The sequence below is a fragment of the Cimex lectularius genome, unplaced genomic scaffold, assembly GCF_000648675.2.
Source record: "Cimex lectularius strain Harlan isolate CLEC.00 unplaced genomic scaffold, Clec_2.1 scaffold215, whole genome shotgun sequence".
NCBI classification, from domain to species: domain Eukaryota; kingdom Metazoa; phylum Arthropoda; class Insecta; order Hemiptera; family Cimicidae; genus Cimex; species Cimex lectularius.
Window position 1 is genome coordinate 490,546 of NW_019392799.1, and position 22,730 is coordinate 513,275.

At 32.7% G+C, this 22,730-nt stretch overlaps 4 protein-coding genes across 5 annotated transcripts; 2 read left to right on the forward strand and 2 right to left on the reverse strand.

The window, feature by feature from the left end:
* The first annotated feature begins 59 nt into the window (after positions 1-59).
* On the forward strand, positions 60-7,960 carry LOC106664230 (exocyst complex component 8). The gene is made up of 12 exons (XM_014389739.2): positions 60-209; positions 3,137-3,292; positions 3,519-3,679; positions 3,742-3,884; positions 3,941-4,094; positions 4,154-4,283; positions 4,345-4,528; positions 6,574-6,823; positions 6,878-6,956; positions 7,013-7,330; positions 7,388-7,578; positions 7,649-7,960. The coding sequence occupies exons 1-12, from the start codon at positions 158-160 to the stop codon at positions 7,829-7,831; spliced, it is 2,001 nt and encodes a 666-aa protein (XP_014245225.1). The 5' UTR covers positions 60-157; the 3' UTR covers positions 7,832-7,960.
* Positions 7,958-10,119, reverse strand: LOC106664242 (baculoviral IAP repeat-containing protein 5.2-B). Its single transcript, XM_014389767.2, has 5 exons — positions 9,953-10,119; positions 9,820-9,891; positions 8,317-8,417; positions 8,127-8,247; positions 7,958-8,058 (listed from the first exon to the last, which is right to left on the reverse strand). Exons 1-5 carry the CDS (start codon positions 9,971-9,973, stop codon positions 7,996-7,998), a joined length of 378 nt encoding a protein of 125 aa, XP_014245253.1. The 5' UTR covers positions 9,974-10,119; the 3' UTR covers positions 7,958-7,995.
* Positions 10,120-10,929: 810 nt separating this feature from the next.
* LOC106664236 (syntaxin-16) lies at positions 10,930-14,375 on the forward strand. The gene is made up of 6 exons (XM_014389753.2): positions 10,930-11,187; positions 13,102-13,215; positions 13,383-13,508; positions 13,568-13,733; positions 13,795-14,015; positions 14,093-14,375. The coding sequence occupies exons 1-6, from the start codon at positions 11,107-11,109 to the stop codon at positions 14,273-14,275; spliced, it is 891 nt and encodes a 296-aa protein (XP_014245239.1). The 5' UTR covers positions 10,930-11,106; the 3' UTR covers positions 14,276-14,375.
* Positions 14,376-14,449: 74 nt separating this feature from the next.
* On the reverse strand, positions 14,450-15,272 carry LOC106669555 (RAB6-interacting golgin-like). Of its 2 annotated transcripts, XM_024228042.1 has the most exons (4): positions 15,233-15,272; positions 15,051-15,179; positions 14,729-14,927; positions 14,450-14,659 (listed from the first exon to the last, which is right to left on the reverse strand). In XM_024228042.1, the coding sequence occupies exons 1-4, from the start codon at positions 15,256-15,258 to the stop codon at positions 14,624-14,626; spliced, it is 390 nt and encodes a 129-aa protein (XP_024083810.1). In that variant the 5' UTR covers positions 15,259-15,272; the 3' UTR covers positions 14,450-14,623. The 2 variants fall into 2 exon arrangements, with proteins under 2 accessions (XP_024083810.1, XP_014254976.1); XM_014399490.2 differs by having other exon boundaries at positions 14,450-14,927.
* Between the last annotated feature and the right edge of the window lie 7,458 nt (positions 15,273-22,730).

Genomic DNA, 22,730 nt, shown 5'->3' on the forward strand with positions numbered 1-22,730 from the left:
ATTGAAATATATTTGATTATACTTACAGTATCGATACTCGTTCTTAGTACTTACTATTTTAGTTAATACTTGATAAGTCTTAGGAGGCGTTTTGACGTGTTTGACAGACATCGGGAACTTATGATAAAATCGTCTTTGACAAATATTTAATTTGAATATGGCAGAGCAGATGAAAAAATTTTCTAGTTCGGACTTCAATCCAGACAAATGTAAGTCAAAAACAGGCAGTTTTATTATTAAAGTAAACACGTCCTAATAAATGTTTCTATAATACATTAACTTTTCTAAATGTTTTTTTTTAAAACAAAACGTACAGCAATAGAGTGGCGTATCTGTATCTTTTAAAAACTGATTAAAGGGTCCTTGATTGATAATTAAAATAAATAATGTTACAATGTTCAATTAAAATTTGTATTGAATATTACTACACTAGTGTCAGGGCATCAAGTAGATGTCATACACTGACCGACAAATTTAACGCTCACTCAGTTTTTTTCGTTTAAAATCAAATCCATTATTTTTCTACATTAGTTTCAGTTAATTAGGACCTATCATAGTCAAAATAAACAGTAAATAATATTTTGTTTACATTTATACTGATTAATCCCATCTGCGCAAAAAGTAGCATTGTGCCGTCCCATTCTGGACAAACGCTTTCAGTTAATCTTTTTCCTTAGTTGATTTTATTTGATATTATTTTTAATCTTCAACCTTTTTCAATGGCTTCGGTCAGGCATTTGACTCAGAGTCATAACAGCCAGCGAGAATTTGCAAGGAGGCTGATTGTAAATCATTCTCCAATAGGAAGGGTTCTTCAGTGCTTCAGAGAAACTGGGCTTCACACTAGAAAGGGTCGATGGATGGAAAGAGATAAGAAATTTGATAAGACAAGTCCAAAATGTTTCAATTTACAGGACTGTAAGAAGGCCCATGAAAATGAAACTCAAGGCCCATCGCCCGATTCATGGACCTTCTTACCACAGCGCAGAAAATGTACAGGCTTCAATCGCGCGTGAACATGTGAATTGGACATTGGAAGATTGGCGACAAGTTCTCTTTGCAGAAGAGGTGAGAGTTGGCCTCAAATCTTCAGATATGGAGGCGCTCAGGAGATAGGTACACCCCATGGTATACCGCTGCATGGTACCTCATGCATGGTCATTGGTGATATGGGATGGTGTTTCCTTGGAGGAAGTGTCTGTTTCACTTCAAACTTCACAGAGGCAATTACACGACACAATCGAAGAACATTTAGTGCCATTTGCCCCCCTCATCAATGAGAGATTCTTGCTAACAGGATAATGCCAGGCCCTATAGAGCATATATTGTGGACGACTACCTGAATGGCGTTGGAATTGAATACTTGGTATGGCCAGCTCACAGTCAAGATTTGAACACATTTGGGGCCAACTTAAGCGACTAGAATGATGGTGAGACCCAGGTGTTAACACCCTAGAAAAGTTAGGAACGGCTGTTCTTGATGAATGGGAAATAAACCGTAATGATTTCATCAGAAATTTTTTCCAAGGAATGAAAAGGCGTTTTATGGACATGATTCTTGCCAGAGGTGGAAATACTCAGTATCAAAGGGGGACAAAAAAGTTTTTTACATTATTTTATTTTTATTTATTTTTTTCTTCTTTACTCAATTTAAAAAAAAATTAGGTAAACATTTTCGCGGTTGACACATGGGCACCTGCTTTTGGGCCAAAGCCCGTGCAGGTGCCCCTTATGCAGAGAAAGGTTGCTCGATGTGCCCCACATAATAGAGGCGTGTCATGCCTTGGCTCCATACAGAGAGCGTGTAGGCATGCCGCCGGACTTAAGAAGATTTCTCAAACACGGTAGCGAGTTTCAGAGTCCCCTGTTTTGCTTTTTAAGGGAAATTGTTTTTTTTTTTTTTTTTTATTGTATATAATATGTCTTATGTGTTGTGTGTCTCTATGTTTTGACTGAGTGCATGTATTTATTAGCGTGAATGGCGAGGGGTGAGGGTGAAAGATAATGTCATCATCGCCCCTCAAACATTGAGAGCGTATGAGTGTGTGTTCAGGGTCGATGGCAGAATATTTATAAAAGTACTTCATCAATCTAGATTAGTTTGAATATAGGTCGGTGGAGGAATATCAAGTACTTCACCGACCAAACGGAATGAGTGTACTATATGAATGTATTTATTTGTATGAATGTAGTGTTTGAAAGGGTAAATGGAATATAGACTTAGTTGGGGGCTGAAATGACATAGATGTTGGAAGCCCGTCAAAAAAATAAACAAATAAACATTTTCTTTTTAAATGTCCCTTAAACCTTTTTTTGGTATGCAAGTTCCAGAGGTGGACATACTCAGTATCAAAAGAGGGTAAAAAAAATTTTTTACCCCTTTATTTTTTTGTTCTTTACTCTTTTTTTAAAATAGGTAATCAACATTTTTTTTAAATGTCCCTTAAATTTATTTTTTGTATGCAAGACCCAGAGGTGGAAATATTCATTATCAAAGAGGACATAAAATTTTTTTTTGCCCTTTTATTTTTTTGTTCTTTTTTTTAAAATTAGATAATAAACATTTTCTTTTTAAATGTGCCTTTCTTAAACCTATTTTTTATATGCAATACCCAGAGGTGGAAATACTCATTATCGAAGTGGACATAAATTTTTTTTACCCTTTTATTTTTTTGTTCTTTTTTTAAATTAGGTAATAAACATTTTCTTTTTAAATGTGCCTTTGTTAAACCTATTTTTTATATGCAAGACCCAGAGGTGGAAATACTCAGTATCAAAGGGGACAAAAAAGTTTTTTTACATTTTTATTTAATTTTTTGGTTCTTTACTCAATTTTTTAAAATTAAGTAATAAACTTTTTTTTAAATGCCCCTTAAACCTAGTTTTGATATGCAAAAATGAATAAACCTAAATATATTAAAATTTGTGGGTGGTGCATTAATTTTGTCTATCAGTGTATTTATTTTTTCGTTAATTCCTCTAAATTTTATTTTATACTTGTGTTTGTATGCTTATTTTTCTTTATTCTTCTTACAATTGGTATGTCCCATATTAATAAATAAATAAATAATGTATGGAAATGTTTTGTTCATACACTAATTTGAAATTCTCTTCTTTCCGGCTGATTCTCTTGCAGATGTCAAAGAAGTGTCACAGGTCTGTGTCGGTGGTCTAGAGCTCCAGCGACACAAGGCCAAAATTCAGGCGATCGCAGAAGAAACAAGCCAAGCGCTTAAGAAGAATGTCTACAAAAACTACATGCAGTTTATTGAGACCGCAAGGGAGATTTCTCGTATCCTTTTGCTTCAATTTGATTATTGGGTTTCTTACCATTCCACCATGCTTTAAGTAGTTTTTGTACATATCTTCAGTTTCAAATTATTTTTCACGAAAATTTTTGTTTCAAATAACCAACGCACTGTAATTTTGAATCATTGATATAGGCTTTTTGAAAATTGTTAATACATTATAATAATTAACTCGAATACATAAATGTTATCTTAACAAATCCGTGATAGATTTGGAAGGGGAAATGTACCAGTTGTCCCATCTTTTGTCGGAACAGAGAGCACTTCTTGCATCAATGACATCTCCACCTCCTCAGCTCGAGCAGGTCCAAGTCAAGGATCAGATCGACAAAAGACTACCAAATATCTCTGAATTGGTCGATGGCTGCATTGTAAGCTTGTCAATTCTGTTTAGACGTTAGAATAATAATATTAATTCTTTTGAATATAATAGAACTTACAGGAAGTAGAAGGAAGGGAATTACTCCATGACGGCGATTTGGTTGAGCTGGATTCAACTGAAAATATAGCCCTGCATAGATGTCACGCTTTTTTATTTTCAGATATCATTATGATAACAACATGGATATCCGATAGGTACATTTTTTTCACTTTTTCCTTCCCCTGGATTTGTAATTTGTTTATTTCTCCAGGCGAGGTCCTGCCAAATACAAGTATCAGTGTAAATACGATTTGGCCACACTTGCTGTTGTTAACGTAAGAGATTTCGGGAGTGTAAAACATGCTTTTAAACTGCTCGTATTTCCTGATACAAGGCTTTTCCAGTGTCCAAACCACCAAGCAAGAGTAAATATTTATTTATTGGCTATATTTTATTTTACGGCTTATTTTACTTTCTAATTTAGGAAGAATGGCTAAGCAAATTTGAGGAAGGGAAAAAGGCTTGCCTAAATTCAGAACAGGCCAAAAAATGTAACAAAGACGACCCTAAAACTCCTCCTATACGAACAGATTCGGTTGATTCCGGTTCAAATCGTAAGTTTTTTCTGCTATGATGTTATTCCTGTAAATAATTAATTGGTGTATTGTGTTTAAGCATTTGGCTATTTTGATGATGACGGAGAATCTGTCAATGAAATTCCCGAGTGGTTCTTAGATGCTCCAGACGATTTGGACGTATTTATAGCACAGAGGCTTTTTGAGGAAGCTTATTCCTTAATTCAAAAGGCTACGGAATTTATCAAAGAATCGGAAAACAAGGAATCGCTTCTTGAAATCCAGTAAGAACAGAAATCCAGTTTTTATTGGAAATAATGGTATTTAAAATAAATATCACACTATAGTTTTTTGTTTTATGAGGGTATTTCAACTATGAGGTTATAGAAATAAATAACCAAAAAAGCCCATTTATAAGTATGTCAGGTCGAATGCAAGGCTGTTGGATTCGAACCCAGGACCATTTTACCATAAAGTGATGAGTGCCAACGTCTAAACCGCTGCTGCCATTAACGCCACTATGCCAAGGTTATAGTTTTCAACTAGCAATAGGCCCCTACTCAATCTAATATTCCTTTCCCAACCCTTGTCTGGAAGTGGGCTTTCCAGACGAAAAACAATGGCGTGGCCTAGAGCATGTGGCATACACTCTGAGGCAGAAGTCAAATGATGTCGGGTATGGTCAGTGAACCCTGCACAGCAGTCTTAATGGTGGGCCTGTGATCAGTCTGGTAAATAGGATCCCTTCTAGAAGGTCAGAGAAGGAACCAGGTCAACTGAACTAAGCGCGAGCCTCTTCCAGGCCCAAATGCTTGCAATTGTTTGGATTCGTAGTGGTTTGTGGTGAGACTCCTGGCAAGTACTCTGAGCGAGACAGCTGTCTAGGTCATTCTGGCAATCATAAAAACTTGGATAGTAGAACACTTCTGGAGGTGGTTGGCATTTCTACTTATATCCAAAACCATAGCCAGAACATATCTCTAGGCCCATCTACTTCACCTTCTCCATCTACAAAAGGATGGCGGGAGGTTTGGGTTGAAAAAAGTCTGGCATCTTGTACACCACGTTTAAGGCGAACTGTATTCATTCCCTGGGATCTGCATGCTTGGGTTTAGACTCACCCATATACAGGGTGGTCCCAAACGATTCAGCCACACTTCCAGATCTTATAGGAAATAGAACGCTGAGTAAAAAAGGTCCTATGAACCTGGGTCCACAAATACTTCAGTTCCGAGCTATAGGCAAAAAACCACGTTTTTTTACCTTATTCATGAAATTGTTAGTAAACCGTTAGCCTGACCGTAAAACAGCTCGAAACAACATCTGTAGAGGATTAATTTCTGCGTTGATTGAGATTAAAACCAGCCTGATCGGCCGAAAATTTCATTTTTGGCGATTTTTCGAAGTTAGGAAGTGAAGGGGTACACAAAATTCACTGTTTCTGACATTTTTATCGAAAATTCACAATTTGAACACCCTATCAAAAAATTTTCTGTTACAAACCTCATTTGTTGGTGATCAAATTCTGATTCTTGAAACATTTGAATTTTGGCTAATTTACTGCTTTTCACCCAAATCGAATGTTACTTTTTTCTGATGGGTACCCCGTACTGAATGAAATATAAAAAAAATCTGAACGGCTTACTTAAAAATTTTAGAAATTGTACGCAAAATCAATAAAAATGTCAGAAATGGTGAATTTTGTGTACCCTTTCACCTCCTAACTTCGAAAAATCGCCAAAAATGAAATTTTCAGCCGATCAGGCTGGTTTTAATCTCATTCGACGCAGAAATTAATCCTCTACAGATGTTGTTTCGAGCTGTTACGAACTGTTTAATAATGATTTAACGAATAAGGTCAAAAAATGTGGTTTTTCATGGTTTTTTGCTTGTAGCTCGGAACTGAAGGGTTTGCGGACACAGGTTCATAGGACGTTTTTTACTCATTGTTCAATTTCCTATAAGATCTGGAAGTGTGGCTGAATCGATTGGGGCCACCTTGTATGTCTAGCATGTGGGGCATCGGTGCCACAACGGTTTAGGTGTTGACACGGTGCTCATCACAGTAAGGTAAAGGTCCCGGGTTCAAATGCAGGGCCACTTGATTATACTTACAAATGGGCTTTTTTTCAAAAGTCTTTCAAAAACCTGAGGGTTTATATGACCTGCGCTGTTACAAACCCTCATTTAAAAAAGAAAAAAAAACCATTTATCTAGCATAGGTGAAAGACGCACATTTCTTTATGACTTATAAAATGGCCCCCAATTGTGAAAACAAAATTCACATGTTAATGGGTTGTATATATACATGGTTTAATTTTGTATTTAGGTCTAAAATTGAATCTCGAACCCAGTTGTTGAGTGATACATTGCTTGGTGAAATGAGCGTAAGCAATGAGAAATCTCTTCAAGGTGGTCTCAGAGCGACAAGGAGGTCGATTAAATTATTGAACCAACTTGGAAAGTCTTCACAGGCGTGTGAACTGTATCTCAAAGTATGTTCTAATGTTTTAAAAGCACAAACGAGACGGGTTAAAAAAGAGGGTACAACCTTATCCTATGTTAAACGAATTTCACAGGTTGGTTTTTGATTTTGTTGTTGATTTACTTGATTAATTTGATTTTTTCAATAGGTGTTTTTCTCAAGCTTAGCAGGAATTACGGGTGAATTTCAATACAGGGCGTTTCCAAACTCACCATCGTGCAGTTCTTGTAGGTCAACTTATTTCTCTTTTATAACATAATATCGATTATCGTTTTTCTTCCAGCGTTTGTGGTCTGGGCTTCAATGGAAGTTTCGCATTTCATGGGCCATTTTGTAAAGCAAGTATTCGTGCCTCAAGCGTCAATAAACATGTTGGCCGAATCGGTGGGTATAGTTAGAAACGAGTCTCGGCAAATGGGAGAGCTCGGATTCGACTTGGAGTATCAACTCAACGGCCATCTTATAACACCGGTTACAAAAGCATTGACGGAAACGAGGGAAAAGCTTATTGAAGCTATCAGGAAACGTGCGACTGAAGACACATGGAATCCAGTCCGGCCACCGAAAATAATTCCGGAGTCGCTGAAACCATACATTGCTGGTATGTAGTGCTTAAGACTAAAAAAAATTTCTCTCACCTTTTTTTCTTTTTTTTAAGATGGAGGCTGGCTAGAACTGACAGCTAATACTCAAAGTTTCACAAAATTATTTACGTCATTGTTAGATGATTGTTTAGCAATCTGTTGGCCAGACCTTGAATATGCGACTGGTAAAGTACTTTATGAAGTTTTTGAAGCTCAAATGAAGCATATTGCAGCTTCTTATGAAAATAGTAAATTTTTAGAACAGGTAATTGCATATTATCTTTTTTTATACATTATTATAAAATAAAATTGTATATGTGCATTTAATATTATAGAGACCGTTAATCATTAAAAACACAAAGTATCTCCTCGTTGATTTTCTTGGAAATTGCAAGAGCAAATATTTGAAAAAGCTGCACCACATAGCACGTCCTTTTGAGAAAATTACCAAGCTATATATTCATCTGAGTAAAGATCATCACCCACACACATCAGCTCACATACTCGGATACGTATAAATTTAAACAAAAACATTGAAGTTTGTACATATTATATTATAATTATATTTTACATTTTTTCTTCAGTACTTGTGACTGATGTTGGATTATTATATCAAAATATACAAATTCACTCCCATGCTCAGATTTATAGAAAGTAATATTTATTTTATTAACAGGTATATTTAAATTTTTCTTTTTTTCAAAGCTAAGGTAAGCTTATCCATTTTTTCTTGATGCCTTTTTTCCTGAAACACATAAACAAATGTAAACATAAACAATGAAAAGCGTTAGTTCTATAAGGAAAAGTGCACACCATTTTGAATAGCATACTCTGTACTTCAAGTTCAAACATTTCATGCAGTAGTATTTTCTTTGGGGGAGAAGAGTACATAAGAATATAAGGGCATTTAGGTTGATGAGTCCTATGTTCATCGCTAAAAAAAAAAATAAATCAAATAAATAATTAAAAATAAATATATGTTTTACAAAATGTATGCTCTTACTATGGATCATCATCGTTTTCCCAACCCTCAAGTTCCTTTTCACAGTAATAACACTTAACACAGTCGTCTTTCCCCATATAATAAAATCCAGCTACAGCCATCTACAAAAATCATATAAGTTTTGATATACATAAATAATGATACTTTTAATATCAAAGATATAAAATAAATTGTATAATTGAACTTTGAGTTCCCAAAATTTAAGCTTTTAATTATTCGTTAATTTTTTCAGCATACTCAACAATCCTTGTTCTTTTTGCACTACCTTCTATTTTCCTTGAAAATAAAATTCATGTTGATTACCCCAATTTAAGTGGTGCTAACTTATAATAACATATCATTGAAATCTATTAGATTTGAAATATGACATCAAAATAGCTTCCATTATTCTGCATCCTGCTTGAGATATACAAACAGGATCGAGGTCACGATAGCTCAAGTGGTAGAGCAGCGGCGTATCTAGCCGAAGATCGTGGGTTCGAATCCCGCTCGTGCCATTAACTTTTTTTCATCTCAACTAAAAGCCTTAATTAATTGTCAATAAATGTATTCTTACTTGATTTAAAAACATAAAACAAGACCAGATAAAATTAAAATAAACCTTTTTCTATTGATTTGAATTGAATTTTCTATTGACATATAAATTAAATTTAAACAACTTCTTGAATTACTATCATTTGACCAGATCGTGGTATTCGATTGACCAGATTTAAACAAAATGGAAATTATTAAATTTTAAAGAAAAGAAATGAATGAAAATTGACTTTAATAATATTACTCATGTAAAGACGTGCACGTTAACTATGAATTAAATTAACTTAACGAATAAACTTGCATGCAATAAAATAATAATAATAAAGTAAACTTAAGGATGAAGTGAATGGCGAAGCAGGTATGAAAATTGAAGATGTGAAGTCGAAAATGATGAAGAAGCCACAGATGATGAAGAAAACCAGACGAAACGACGACAAAGAAAAAAATAAATATGAGATGAAGAAGTTCAAAAGAAAATACAGCCTGGTGACGTCATAGTATAAACCCCGATCTTTTCGGCGGTGGTCCCTGATGGTATAGGGATCGACGATGGGACGTGACGAAATCGATATAGCAATCGATAGGCCGATGTACGGGAAATAGATGTTTGTAATTTGTATTTCAAAGTTGTGCAAATACTGCTTCTCGACGTCTCATTCTGGATTAAGCGTGCGCGATAACGGCTAATCCTTTCTTGTTTTGAACGCGTAATCAACAATTATTTGAACAAAATTAAACATTTATCCCCGATACGTGTGTAAAATAATAATAAACTTAATGCATGCAAACATAAATCAAACATTAAAATATATAATTGAGAGAAAAAAAAGGGGGGAGACTTCGTAATTTACGATAAAATATAAAAGAAAAAATGCGCCTTAACACCAACTCTGGTTGGTACCACAGAGTGCCAAAGTGGCTTATACAGTGACTGTTCGTAAAGAAAGGTCAGTATAAAAATATACTTACGTTAACAGCACTGAGGCTTCCGGTGTAAGTCCATTTTTTGTTGAAAGTTCTGTACCTCCCGTTGAAACTGGCCTGTAAATTTGATCATTGCCTAAAGGTGAAATTTCACAAAGGGTGCGATGATAATACGTACCAAAACTTCGTCTCCGTTCATAATAAAGTCCCCCTGTACGGCTTGTCGACGAAACCAACCCACAAGTACTTCACAAGTTCAAACCGGCTTAACGGAGTACAGACGAGACGACTGTAAAGTGTAAATTGACAAATACGTTACGGTTACAGACTCTGAAGATCTGACTAGAGATGAGCGATTATCGATTGTACAATCGATACAATACTATCGATTTTTAAACTATATGAACTTTCCCTCTGTAAGAGTCGAATTTTATGAAATGCAGATGGTGATATTTTCAAGAAATATAATAATAATATAAATTTTACGGAATTAATTCAATTTACAAATATAAAAAATATAACAATGGGCATAGAAGCAACGAAAAGGTTGACTTGGCCAAAGAGGGAGTCATGAACTCTCTGTCCCGAACCCTATCGTGGCATAGCATCTTACCACAAAAATGGATACATCTTGAAATGGATCCTCCATGATTTCAAAACCTGGTGAAACAATACCAAGGTATGAGGCAAGCGAAGTGAAGATTCTGAATTAATGACAGGGCACTGCCATTTAAGAAGTCACATGCTCTGGGTAGGAGTACAGACAGAAGAAACACTGCGCACATACTGCCACGAAGAGGAGTCCGCAGATCCAGTGTTATGTTTTTATGATATTATTGCAACTAGGAGAGGAAAAGCCGCAAGCAAGATCCTACACGACATCGCTGGCAAGGCTATGGAGGTTGATTAACAACCTGAAGCTGGTATAGAATAGCATAATAGATCGAGGAGCATGGCCACCTCTTTTATCCCTAATCCTTATATCTATTGAAGTTGGTAAGAAACAAAATAAAAAAGCTATCGATTGTTATACGTTTCAAGACCAAAATACATAAATGAATGGATCATTGTATTTTTTTATAGCAATTGATATGCACTGACATCATAGACGTTACAGAGGACAGTGATGTCATGATGGTCAATGTTGATAAAATCGATAACCGGTAACGAGTGCAACCTGCTCGTCTGTCGTCTCTCCGGCCTGGTCCTCCTTACGACAGTCGTATCTGAGATGTCAGCTGTCCAGTTCCAGTTTTTCTCCAGCGAGTTCTGCCTGGAGGTAGTTTTATACGTTTTAACTCACCGGAACGAGTAGGACGAGACTGGGTCGAAATGACGACACGCAGCTTGACAGAGATCTTCATCATCTTCAGGAACAACTCGTCCCAGAACAGAAGCATCTATTCAGACCAGGTAACAATTTTCGTTCATTTCTTAGATTATTATATCATTTACCTGGGTTATTTCGTTTTCTACTTAAACCTTCAATTTTTTTTAGTACAAATAATACTTTGTAACATCATACTGTGGGTGATATGTGTCCTCTTTCCTCCAAACTAAAACTCCATTTCCTGCTCATCTAGATCTCCATAAATTGCTGTTTAGGTTTTCAAATATTCCACATGAAAATGTTTTAGAAGCCTTCCTTTCAATTAAATCTAATGTGTGGTGTTTAGTGATCGTTAGTTAATGATTATTTGGAGATCGTGAGATGTGGTCTGGTGAGATGTAGGTTTTAGAAAAACATTTTCTTTATCGTCCCAACGTTTTGATCTTTATGGAGATCACCTTCAGGGCTCAAAGTGTTTATTTTCTGTGTAGATGTGCCAATATGGTGTGTCGTGTTGAGATTGCCCACTGCTTTTACTACAGCTCCTTGAATCCTGGTGAAACTATCAATACCGAAACGTATTGCTCTCAAATTGAACCAGGGCACCAAAAATTGGCATTATTGAAGCCATCTTTGGTTTGGAAAAATTCTGTTACATGGCCCATGTCTCTCATTTAAAAATATAAAGACTTTCAATTCGAGGGCGCTGGTGAATAGTGAGGGTGAGGCGGCAGAACCTCATAATCAAGATCTAACAGTCTTTATATTTCAATAAATAAAGGTTTTTAGTTGAGATAAAAAAGTAGTGTCATGAGCGAGATTCGAACCCACGATCTTCGGCTAGATACGCCGCTGCTCTACCACTTGAGCTATCGTGACCTTGATCCACTCGGACACTAGCTTCCTATCTCAACTCCACCTTTCGAATTTTCCCTCCTTTTTGCCATTTTTCAAATGTCGTGTAATCTATTTGATTCTCGGCCACAAATGAAATGGCCACGGAGAGCTTTAGTGAAGGGACACTTCATTTTTACTTATTAAATTCACTAGGTTTAGTGGTCCGTTTGACCAATTAATATATTTCATTCATTGTTGAGATAGGAAGCTAGTGTCCGAGTGGATCGAGGTCACGATAGCTCAAGTGATAGAGCAGCGGCGTATCTAGCCGAAGATCATGGGTTCAAATCCTGCTCGTGACACTGACTTTTTTATTTCAACTAAAAACCTTTATTTATTGAAATATAAAGACTGTTAGATCTTGGTTATGAGGTTCTGCCGCCTCACCCTCACTATTCACCAGCGCCCTCGCCTACCGACTGCCATTTTTTCAGACACCTGGATACGTTTTATAACAAAACAAAAAAATTGATTGATCAAAAGTTTGAAAATGCGTTTACAAAATTCATTAATAATAATAACTTCACTAATTTCGTGGTCTGCTTGACCAATTAATACATTACAATTAATTAAGGTTTTTAGTTGAGATAAAAAAGTCAATGGCACGAGCGGGATTCGAACCCACGATCGGACACCAACTTCCCATCTCAATCCCACCTTTTGAATTTTCCCTCCTTGGGGGTTGAGATGGGAAGTTAGTGTCCGAGTGGATCAAGGTCACGATAGCTCAAGTGGTAGAGCAGCGGTGTATCTAGCTGAAGATCATAGGTTCGAATCCCGCTCGTGCCATTAACTTTTTTTCATCTCAACTAAAACCTTAATTAATTGTAAAATAATAATAACTCAAATTCTATACAGAGGGTATAGGGTGTTAATAAAAAAGGTTTAACATCATTTATGTAATTGTTTTTATTTTATAACCATAAACTTGCATTATTTTTTGGATAACATAATATGTTTGGTACATGTCCTTATTTTGACTAATTTGACGCTGAAGATGTCGAAATCGCCAAAAAGCTTAGGATCAAAATTACAGATTCATCACCCTGCAGACCACAGAAGAAAATCTCATAATTTATTGTTATATTTTTATTTTTCAGTTTAACAATTCCAATACCGATAGAGTCGCATTGGTTTCGAGTGTCGATGACATTGAGCTTGGTGCGATTCCACCCTCTTGGAGTACCATCGTAGAAGATTGCCAGTATACAATTGTGAGTTCAAATAAATTTTTTGCCATAGAAGTTGGATTATCTCTGTTAACCCTGCTTAACTATTTTTGATGTCATTATGATACTTTATAACATCTTTATACAGACTTGACAATTCTATTGAACAATGAACAGCAACAATGTAATTATTGATTTTTTTTTTTCTAAAGGTAAGACTGAAATTAAAATTGACATCACTCGAAGAGCTTCATTCAAAAGCGATATCAAGGCCTACTTTTGACGATTCAACACAAGATGAGTTACAGATACAGAACTTGACTGAGGAAATAGCTAGGGTAATATCTTGTTAAATATAACCAATAATAACAGCTTTAATAAATAATTTACTTTGCAGATTTACAATGGACTTTATAAAAATATTACTCAAATTTATAACGAGTCTTCACATACGACGTCGGCCTTGGAGAAAAAACTTGTTAATTCAGTCGCAAGAGCTCTCGTAGCAGATATTCAAAATTTGTATTCAGAGTTCAAATCAATGGAGAACAATTATAGGAATAGTGGGTATTTGACCGTGGTAAAATTTTCACTGTATTATAATCAGTATTGTTTTTAAATTAGAGCTAAAAGTTAGAGAAGAGAGATCGAAGGCCTATTTTGTGACTGATATATTCGAGGATGATCCGGAAGAAGACATATTCGATTTAAGCCAAACACAAGCTATGGTTCAAGACAATTACGAGGCCGCTCTTATTTCCGAGAAGAAAGTGGAAGGTATAGTCAGTTCTGTGTTAGAATTGAGGGACATTTACAAAGAATTGAGTCGACTTGTTATCGATCAGGTATTAAACTTTTTTTTTAATATATATAAAAATGGATGAAGCAAATTTTGTGACTATCATGAAAATTCTTTTTCAAGGGTACAGTACTAGATAGAATAGACTACCACATTGAAACGACGCAATGCCAAGTTAAGCAAGCGACAATTCAACTGGAAAAAGCCTCCAACTACCAGAAAAAGAACAGAAAGATGATTTGCATCATTATTTTGGCGGTTACTACAACAATTTTAACAGCTTTACTTATCATAACAAAATTGTAAGAATTATCGCTGGACTGTGCGACCACATTTAATATTTTAAGCATCTCAGTGTACATTTTACTTTATTAGAAAACAAATTTTAACTTTTCTTAAATAATTTGTATTTTTATTGCCTGTACATGAACGACTTAATTTTTTCCAAACATAAGTTTTGAATGGATGTTATTTATTTTGTTAAATTTTTTTGAAATGTATATATTAAAAGTGTTTTTATTTTTATGTATTCTTTTCTCTTGAATTTGCCCTTTTCATTTATGTGATGTATAACGATATTCATCACTACAGAAAAAAAGTAGAACTTACAATTGTTAATAATTTTTTAAAGTTATATTTTCCTTAGAGTTAATTTCAGTCTGAGTTTGATTTGGATCCGTTTTCATCTTCCTAGGGTAGAAATAATGTTCATTACGATAGCATAATTGAATTAAAGTGATAAACAAAATATGAATATGCCTTTGGTAGAGAAAAACCCGTTGGCCGTGATGAGATTTCGAACTTTCCCATCAGTTCAGACAACTTTTGCGCTTTTTTCATTTCATTCCGTTCAATTAGATCTTTAAGATGATCCGCCAAAACAGTCTTCTTTTCCTTTTCTTTGACCAATTCTGCAAGAGCCGTATTGAATTCCTTCTCGGCCAGGGTAAACCTTTTCCTGAAGAATTAACATAAATTTTTTAAAAAAATTAGTTACAGATTTGTTCAAGATTAGAAATTAGGAAAATCAAATTTGAAACTTTCTGAAAAGCGTAGGTTGATAATAGATTTGAGAACTTACTGCGCCTCGGTGAACCGTAAACTAGCTTTTTCAATTTCATCTCTAATATTAGAAACGTCGCTGCTGAGTGAGCAATCCAATTCTTTCAGCTCTGCCTTCATCAGGGTTGAACTTCTTGTGTCATTCTTCCTACAGTGCAAAAGGATATAAAATCAATGAGATGCCACTAGTAAGTAAATCACCTGGACGTAAAAGAACGCTGCATCATGCTTTAGAACAAGAGATTAAGGATCTACTCTGTATTATCTAAGGACAACAGGAAGATTTATCTTTTTATTATTTTAATGTCATTCTTCTATTAACGCACAATTATTTACGGGGCAATATAAGTAAAATGATTTATACCTGATAATTTATAGCACAAGAATAAACTTAAAGTTTCTCTATTCTGTTAACAGAATTCTAGCTAACTAAAAAAAGTATGTTCTATTTAATTATGATATAACTTTTTTAACTTAGCAAGATATAATTTTAAGTTTATTAGTCATTATAGATTATTAGTATTAGTTTTATGTTTAGAGTCAGATTCTAGAAAAATAAGTCAATTGAACATCCATTTGATCTATATGTTATCAATATAATACAAAATGGTCTTTTTTTTTAATCTATCACAATACCCTATAAATAATGCTGTGGTGCTAACTGAGTACAATTATGTAAACAAATTATGGTAAATCAAAACATACAGTAAAATTCATATTTACATCAAGAATCTCTCTTCATCCTTCTGTATGTTGTTGTTCAAGGAATGAAAAATGAAAATGTCTGAAAAGATCGCTCTCTTCATTTAACTCATCTACACATCAAATGTGAGAAAAAAGTATGTATAAACCATGGTCCTGAACGCTTTTGCAGATATGTAGTCAAAATTTTGGGTTATTTCAATTATCTACAGTTTTGTTATCGAAATAGGCAAAAGGACCAGTTTTGGCTTTTTGTATTATCTAATTTTAAGACTTTTTACATTTGTCAATCGTTCCATTTGTTATAATTTTTTTTTTTTTTTTTTTTTTCCCAGCCCAGTCCAAGTTAATAGGAGGTGAAAAATGAATGAAATGTCGATAATCCTGGAAAATGGCAAAAATAGGCAAAAGAACCAGTTTTTGCTTTTTCTAATTTCAGGACTTTTTACATTTGTCGATCGTTCCATTTGTTATAAAATATTTTTTCGACGTAGTCCAAGCAATTCAGAAGTGAAAAATTAATCAAATATCGATAATTCTGAAAAACTTTTGGCTTTTCGTATGATCTCATTTCAGGACTTTTTACAATTTTCAATCGTTCCATTTGTTATAAAGTGGTTTTTCGGCCTAGAACAAGGTAATAGGAGGTGAAAAATGAATAAAATGTCGATAATCCTGGAAAATGGCTAAAAAAGGCAAAACGACCAGTTTTGGCTTTTTCGAATTTTCTAATTTCTGGAATTTTTACATTTGTCGATCGTTCCATTTGTTATAAAAGACCTCCTTCATTAACACACGTCCAACAATCAATTATCTTTTTAAAGACTCTTTAGAGAGATGATGATTTTTGACCCACCAAATATTCATAACTCGAAAATGACAAAAAGTGGCAAAAGGACCAATGTTGGGTTTTTCAAATTTTCAAATTTTGGGACTTTTACATTTGTCAATGGTTCCATTTGTTATAAAATAATTTTTCGGCCTAGTCCAAGCAATTCAGAAGTGAAAAATTAATAATTAATAAATTAATCGATAAATGTCGATAATCCTGGAAAATGGCTAAAAAAGGCAAAAGGACCAGTTTTGGCTTTTTTGAATTTTCTAATTTCAGGACTTTTTACATTTGTCAATCGTTCCATTTGTTATAAAGTGGTTTTTTTCAGCCTAGTAAAACTTAATAGGAGGTGAAAAATGAATGAAATATTGATAACTCTGGAAAATGGCTAAAATAGGCAAATGGACCAGATTTGGGTTTTTCTAATTTCAGGACTTTTTACATTTGTCGATCGTTCCATTTGTTATAAAATATTTTTTCCACCTAGTCCAAGCAATTCATAAGTGAAAAATTAATCAAATATCGATAATTCTAAAAAATGGTAGAAACAGTCAAAAGGACCACTTTTGGCTTTTCGTACTATCTAATTTCAGGACTTTTTACAATTGTCAATCATTCCATTTGTTATAAAAAAAATTTTCAGCCTAATTGAAGGTAATAGGATGTGAGAAATGAATGAAATATCTATAATCCTGGAAAATGGCAAAAATATGGCCAAAGTTTTGGCTTTTTTGAATTTTCTAATTTCAAGAATTTTTACATTTGCCAACCATTCCAATTGTTATAAAAGACCTCCTTCATTATCAAATATCCATCAATCAACTATCTTTTTAAAGACACTTTAGAGAGATGATGATTAGAGTCATTTTTGACCCACCAAATATTCATAACTCTGGAAAAGGCAAAAAGGGGCAAAAGGACCAGTTTTGGCTTTTTCAAATTTTCAAATTTCAGGAATTTTTACATTTGTCAAGTATAGTATTGTTGTATACTATACTTGTAGTATTGTATAAAGTGGTTTTTCGGCCTAGTCCAAGTTAATAGGAGGTGAAAAATGATGAAATATCGATAATCCTGGAAAATGGCTAAAAAAAGGACCAGTTTTGGGTTTTTCAAATTTTCTAATTATAGGACTTTAACGTTTGTCATGGTTCCATTTGTTATAAAATATTTTTTCAGTCTAGTCCAAGTTAATAGGAGGTGAAAATGATGAAATATCGATAATCCTGGAAAATGGCAAAATAGACAAAAGAACCAGTTTTCGATATTTCGTATTATCTAATTTCAGTAATTTTTACATTTATCAATCGTTCTATTTGTTATAAAATGGTTTTTTCAGCCTAGTACAAGTTAATAGGAGGTGAAAAATGAATGAAATATTGATAACTCTGGAAAATGGCTAAAATAGGCAAATGGACCAGATTTGGGTTTTTCTAATTTTCTAATTTCAGGACTTTTTACATTTGTCGATCGTTCCATTTGTTATAAAATATTTTTTCGGCCTAGTCCAAGCAATTCATAAGTGAAAAATTAATCAAATATCGATAATTCTGAAAAATGGTAGAACGAGTCAAAAGGACCACTTTTGGCATTTCGTATTATCTAATTTCAGGAATTTTTACATTTATCAATTGTTCCATTTATTATAAAATATTTTTTCAGCCTAGTCCAAGCAATTCAGAAGTGAAAAATTAATCAAAAATTGATAATTCTGAAAAATGGTAGAAACAGTCAAAAGGACCACTTTTGGCTTTTTGTACTATCTAATTTTAGGACTTTTACATTTGTCAATGGTTCCATTTTTTATAAACTGTTTTTTCATCCTACTCCAAGTTAATAGGAGGTGAAAAATGATGAAATATCGATAATCCTGGAAAATGGCGAAAATAAGCAAAAGGACCAGATGTGGGTTTTCTAATTTTCTAATTTCAGGAATTTTTACATTTATCAATCATTCCATTTGTTATAAAAGACCTCCTTCATTAACATACGTCCATCAATCAATTATCTTTTTAAAGACTCTTTAGAGAGATGATGATTAGTCATTTTTTACCCACCAAATTTAAAATTTCCTTGTATAAATTTAATTATACTTGTAGACAATAAAAATATGAAGAAATTGAGAAATTAAGGAAAAGAATCAAGAGAAAAACTTTTGTTCTAATGGTTCCTGATAACCTTACAGCCATGAGAGGATTAACAAGTTAGATTAATTATTTATTATGACAAATTCTCTCATTCTCTCTCTCTCTCTCTCTCTCTCTCTCTCTCCTTTCTTTGCGTTACATTAATTATTATTATTATTAATTGAAATGTTCTCATAACAAATATCCTTGACGATTATGCAGATTGTAGTATGGATAAAATGAAAATAAATCGGTAACACATTTTTATTTATTTCTAACATACTATACATTTGTTTTATAATAATTTTTAACAGTTTTTCTTATAGGTTCTTAAAATATTTAACTCTTTGAAAACAACAATGAGTACGAATGAAATAAATAAACCTCATTCACAACCGGAATATGCAATCTTTTCCCCCAATATACATATATATATTTTAGTGTATTTGTAAATATACACTTTAACATTTAACTTTTTAAAAAACTAATATAAAACTATCAAACTATATTATTGTACAAAAAAATTATAAACCACCTCGATAAACGCTTGAAACTTTTTTTACCCATCCACACACGCATTTTCTCAAAATATAAATATATACAATTAAGTGAAATGCATGCACTATATAATCAATTTTTCATTTTAATTGCTTCTTTTATTTAATAAAATACAAAGAACACTGAGCATTAGGTAACATGGGTGAGGGCTGATCTATATATCATTTTGTATCTTTTATATATTAATTTATTATATATTTTTCTTGTAAAAAGCGTAATGAAAGAATTAGTTGATGTAATAATATCTGTTTACATGGGATATTAATACTAAGAGTTATTAATTTTAAAATCTATAAATTTATGTTCTTGATTGTGTAAGAATTAGATTATAATTTGTTTTTGTTTTTTAAATTTTCAAGTGAATAAATTGCATGAATTTAATTTAATTTCTTAAATTTAAAATTTGAATAAATCTTTTTTAGAAACTTTGGGAATGTTATAGAGCACGGGTGGGTTGAGGGAGAGGAAAACATTCGAACAATGCGCATTAATGGTGGAAAAAATTGAAAAACTATCAAAAGCCCAATTAGCGAATAGATTTAAACGAATTTAATTTATAAAAAGATGCCGAGATTTTTTCAAAAGAGCTCTGTTCAAAGTTACGAAGCAAAACGTTTACAAACGGCAAAAAAGGTTATTTAAAATAAGTGGACATTGCCATTTCGTTTAGAATAATTTTATTTTTTAAATAAGCATCGGCCTACTTTGGAATTTGTACAATTGTAGGCCTTAGTGGAAACAACATTGAACTACTTCATTACGAAATATTTTTAAAAAACCCTTAATTAACTTGATAATATTTTAACGTTTTTAATTTTTCTTGGATAAAATATCAAGAAAAAAATCTGGATTAAAATAAAAATTAAATTAACAGAAAATCATATTTTGTGCAGATGGATAAAATACATTATTAAAATTTTACCTGCCTCTCTATTTACACTTAGAAAGCTTAAATATTATAATCTCATGATTTTTCAAATATAGAAAACTATTATACTATTTCTATTAGAATTTTTTCCACCATCGTTTTTTTTTTCAAATACAGTGTATGTAATTACTATGATTTTAATTAATAAAGTACAATTGTTAAAATATAACAAATAATTTTTAAATTGAAACTACACAGGAACAGACTCAATTAAAAATTAATGAAAGTAATATTTATGATTTTTTGGCTTTTTTATGCAGGACTTTATATTGTCATAAAAAGTATTTTGAACCTAGGTTTGTAGTTTGTTTTTGTGATGGTGAAATAACCCAGACTAGATGAGCAAATTTAAAAAGTCCTCTACCAGGCTAACATTTAATAGGTTAGTTATGAGGAGGATTAAGTCCTCCATTCGACGTTATGTTTTACCCGCACCAAGCACTTTCTCATTTCCGTTAAGTCGATTTTATTTTTCGTTGGCAAGTTTATTTCAATGCATGATCATTTACACTTTCATTTTATATTTGTTGTTATTTGTTGAGGTGTTTTTTTTATAATACGGTTGTCAGATAGGCATGTGTTAAAAAAAATCTAAGTTTATTTAATTTCACAGAGGCGGCGAAGAGGGAAATTAATCAAAGAATTTTTAATTCGATGTTCATTAGAAGTGGAACATAGTCCATAAGTAAAAGACTGTTGATACTAATAGAAAAATAAAAAAATTAGACAAATGCTAGTAGAGTGCATTTTCAACATGTGGTCGAAGAAGAAAGAGAATAAACACTTGAATTCTTTCAGGAAGTTACTGCAAAAAATTAATCCGACAAAAAAACACAATCTCATATGCAAGCTATAAGTAAATAACGTAGGGAAAAAAGTACACAACGTACTTCCTGAAGATTGCTTATTGCTGCATCAATTATCACACACTTTAAACTTTATACAATAATTTTATCTTAACGATAAATTTATGCATTTAAAAATTGAGCTTGCATTAATTAATTAATTTTTTTTTTTAAAGACACTATAATAATTTATGTCAAGCTTTTAAGGCCTTCTCTGAACTTAGTAAATTATAATTTTGAATATTAAGTAGAAGTTTAAATTTTAATAAATGTAAGTCAGCTTTATTTTTTATTTTTAAAAAGAAGATATAATTTTATATATTTACTATTTTTTTAAATAGTGTTTTTAATAAATTAATTCAATTGTTTATTCTCTTATCTTCCTCTAATAAATGAAAAGCTATATTAAAAATTAAACCTACTTTCCATATAATTATGCAAATAATGATATCACAGTATATTAACACAAAATTTAAAGTGTAAAGGACTATAGTGAGGTGAAAGTGTTAAACCTTAATATTAAGCAATATACATAATATTCTGAGGGATGAAAGCTCATGAGAAATGCCGAATTAGAAAATGGCAAAAATGTAACAACTATTTAATTAAAGAGTTAGTTAAAAATTGAATTAATCCTATTTTTTTTAGACCCTAAGGCAAAGGCAGTTAACGAAATTACATAAAAATTAAACGCGAAAGCTAGAAATGTCCCCCTCTAGCGAGTCCCACCCAGCGTCCCTTCGAATTCTGATATGTCCCAGGGTTTCATTTTTACTCATTCTCATTCGTTATTAGGCCTGGAATTAATCGAAATTAAAAAAAACGTACCCTTTTTTCCTGTTTCATTTTTATTGTCTTCGAGCGGGAGATTCGGCTTTTGAGTTCAGCCTTTCGCCGAAAACATTGGACAATACATTCTTATCTTTTAACTTTTTGCTAATTTTTAACAACAACCAGTCAATTGAGTTGCATAATTTTAAAGATACAGTAAGAAAAGATTGTCACCTGGTTTTATAATCCTTAAAATTAAAAGGTCTTGATTGTTAATTTTTTATTAAATCAGCGAGTGCATCTTGAAAATGTTTAAATTTTTTATTTTACTGAGCTAGCCTTTATGTAAATCTTAAATAGTAACTTTTGAAATTTTCAAAAACAATTTTTGTTTAATTATTCAGTAAACAAAGAAATTATTGATTAATAATTCAGTCGTAAGAAGTCAAAATTGTTAAATTGAGTTTTCTGGTGAGCAAAAGATGATTACAGCCTGTATGTTAATCCTCCGAACCAACTATTTTTCATAAATTATCACATAGTTTTTTTTCTATCATGCTTCAATTGACAATTTTGGTCCCTTTTTTGATATGTTTTAAATGTTGCTCAATTGTTAATAGCCATCATTCTAAACGAAATTCATCGATCGAAAAGAGTACCAGTGATTTATTTTTTCGGTCATTTTGCTGTTTTGGATAGATACTTGCTTCAAACTAGTCAAATAGTTTATGGAATACGAGGCATCGAGAGATCTTAGAGTGAGAAAACTTAGAATTTTATGAGGATCAACCCAAAAAATGAACATAGTAACAAGTTTAAATCAAGAAAACACCTAATATTTAAAATTATTGTGCCGTTTTCAACATTTATTCTACAAGAAAGTTATGTCAAAAATGTCAAACAAAAAACACAGACATGCTAAACCTGCCTGTAT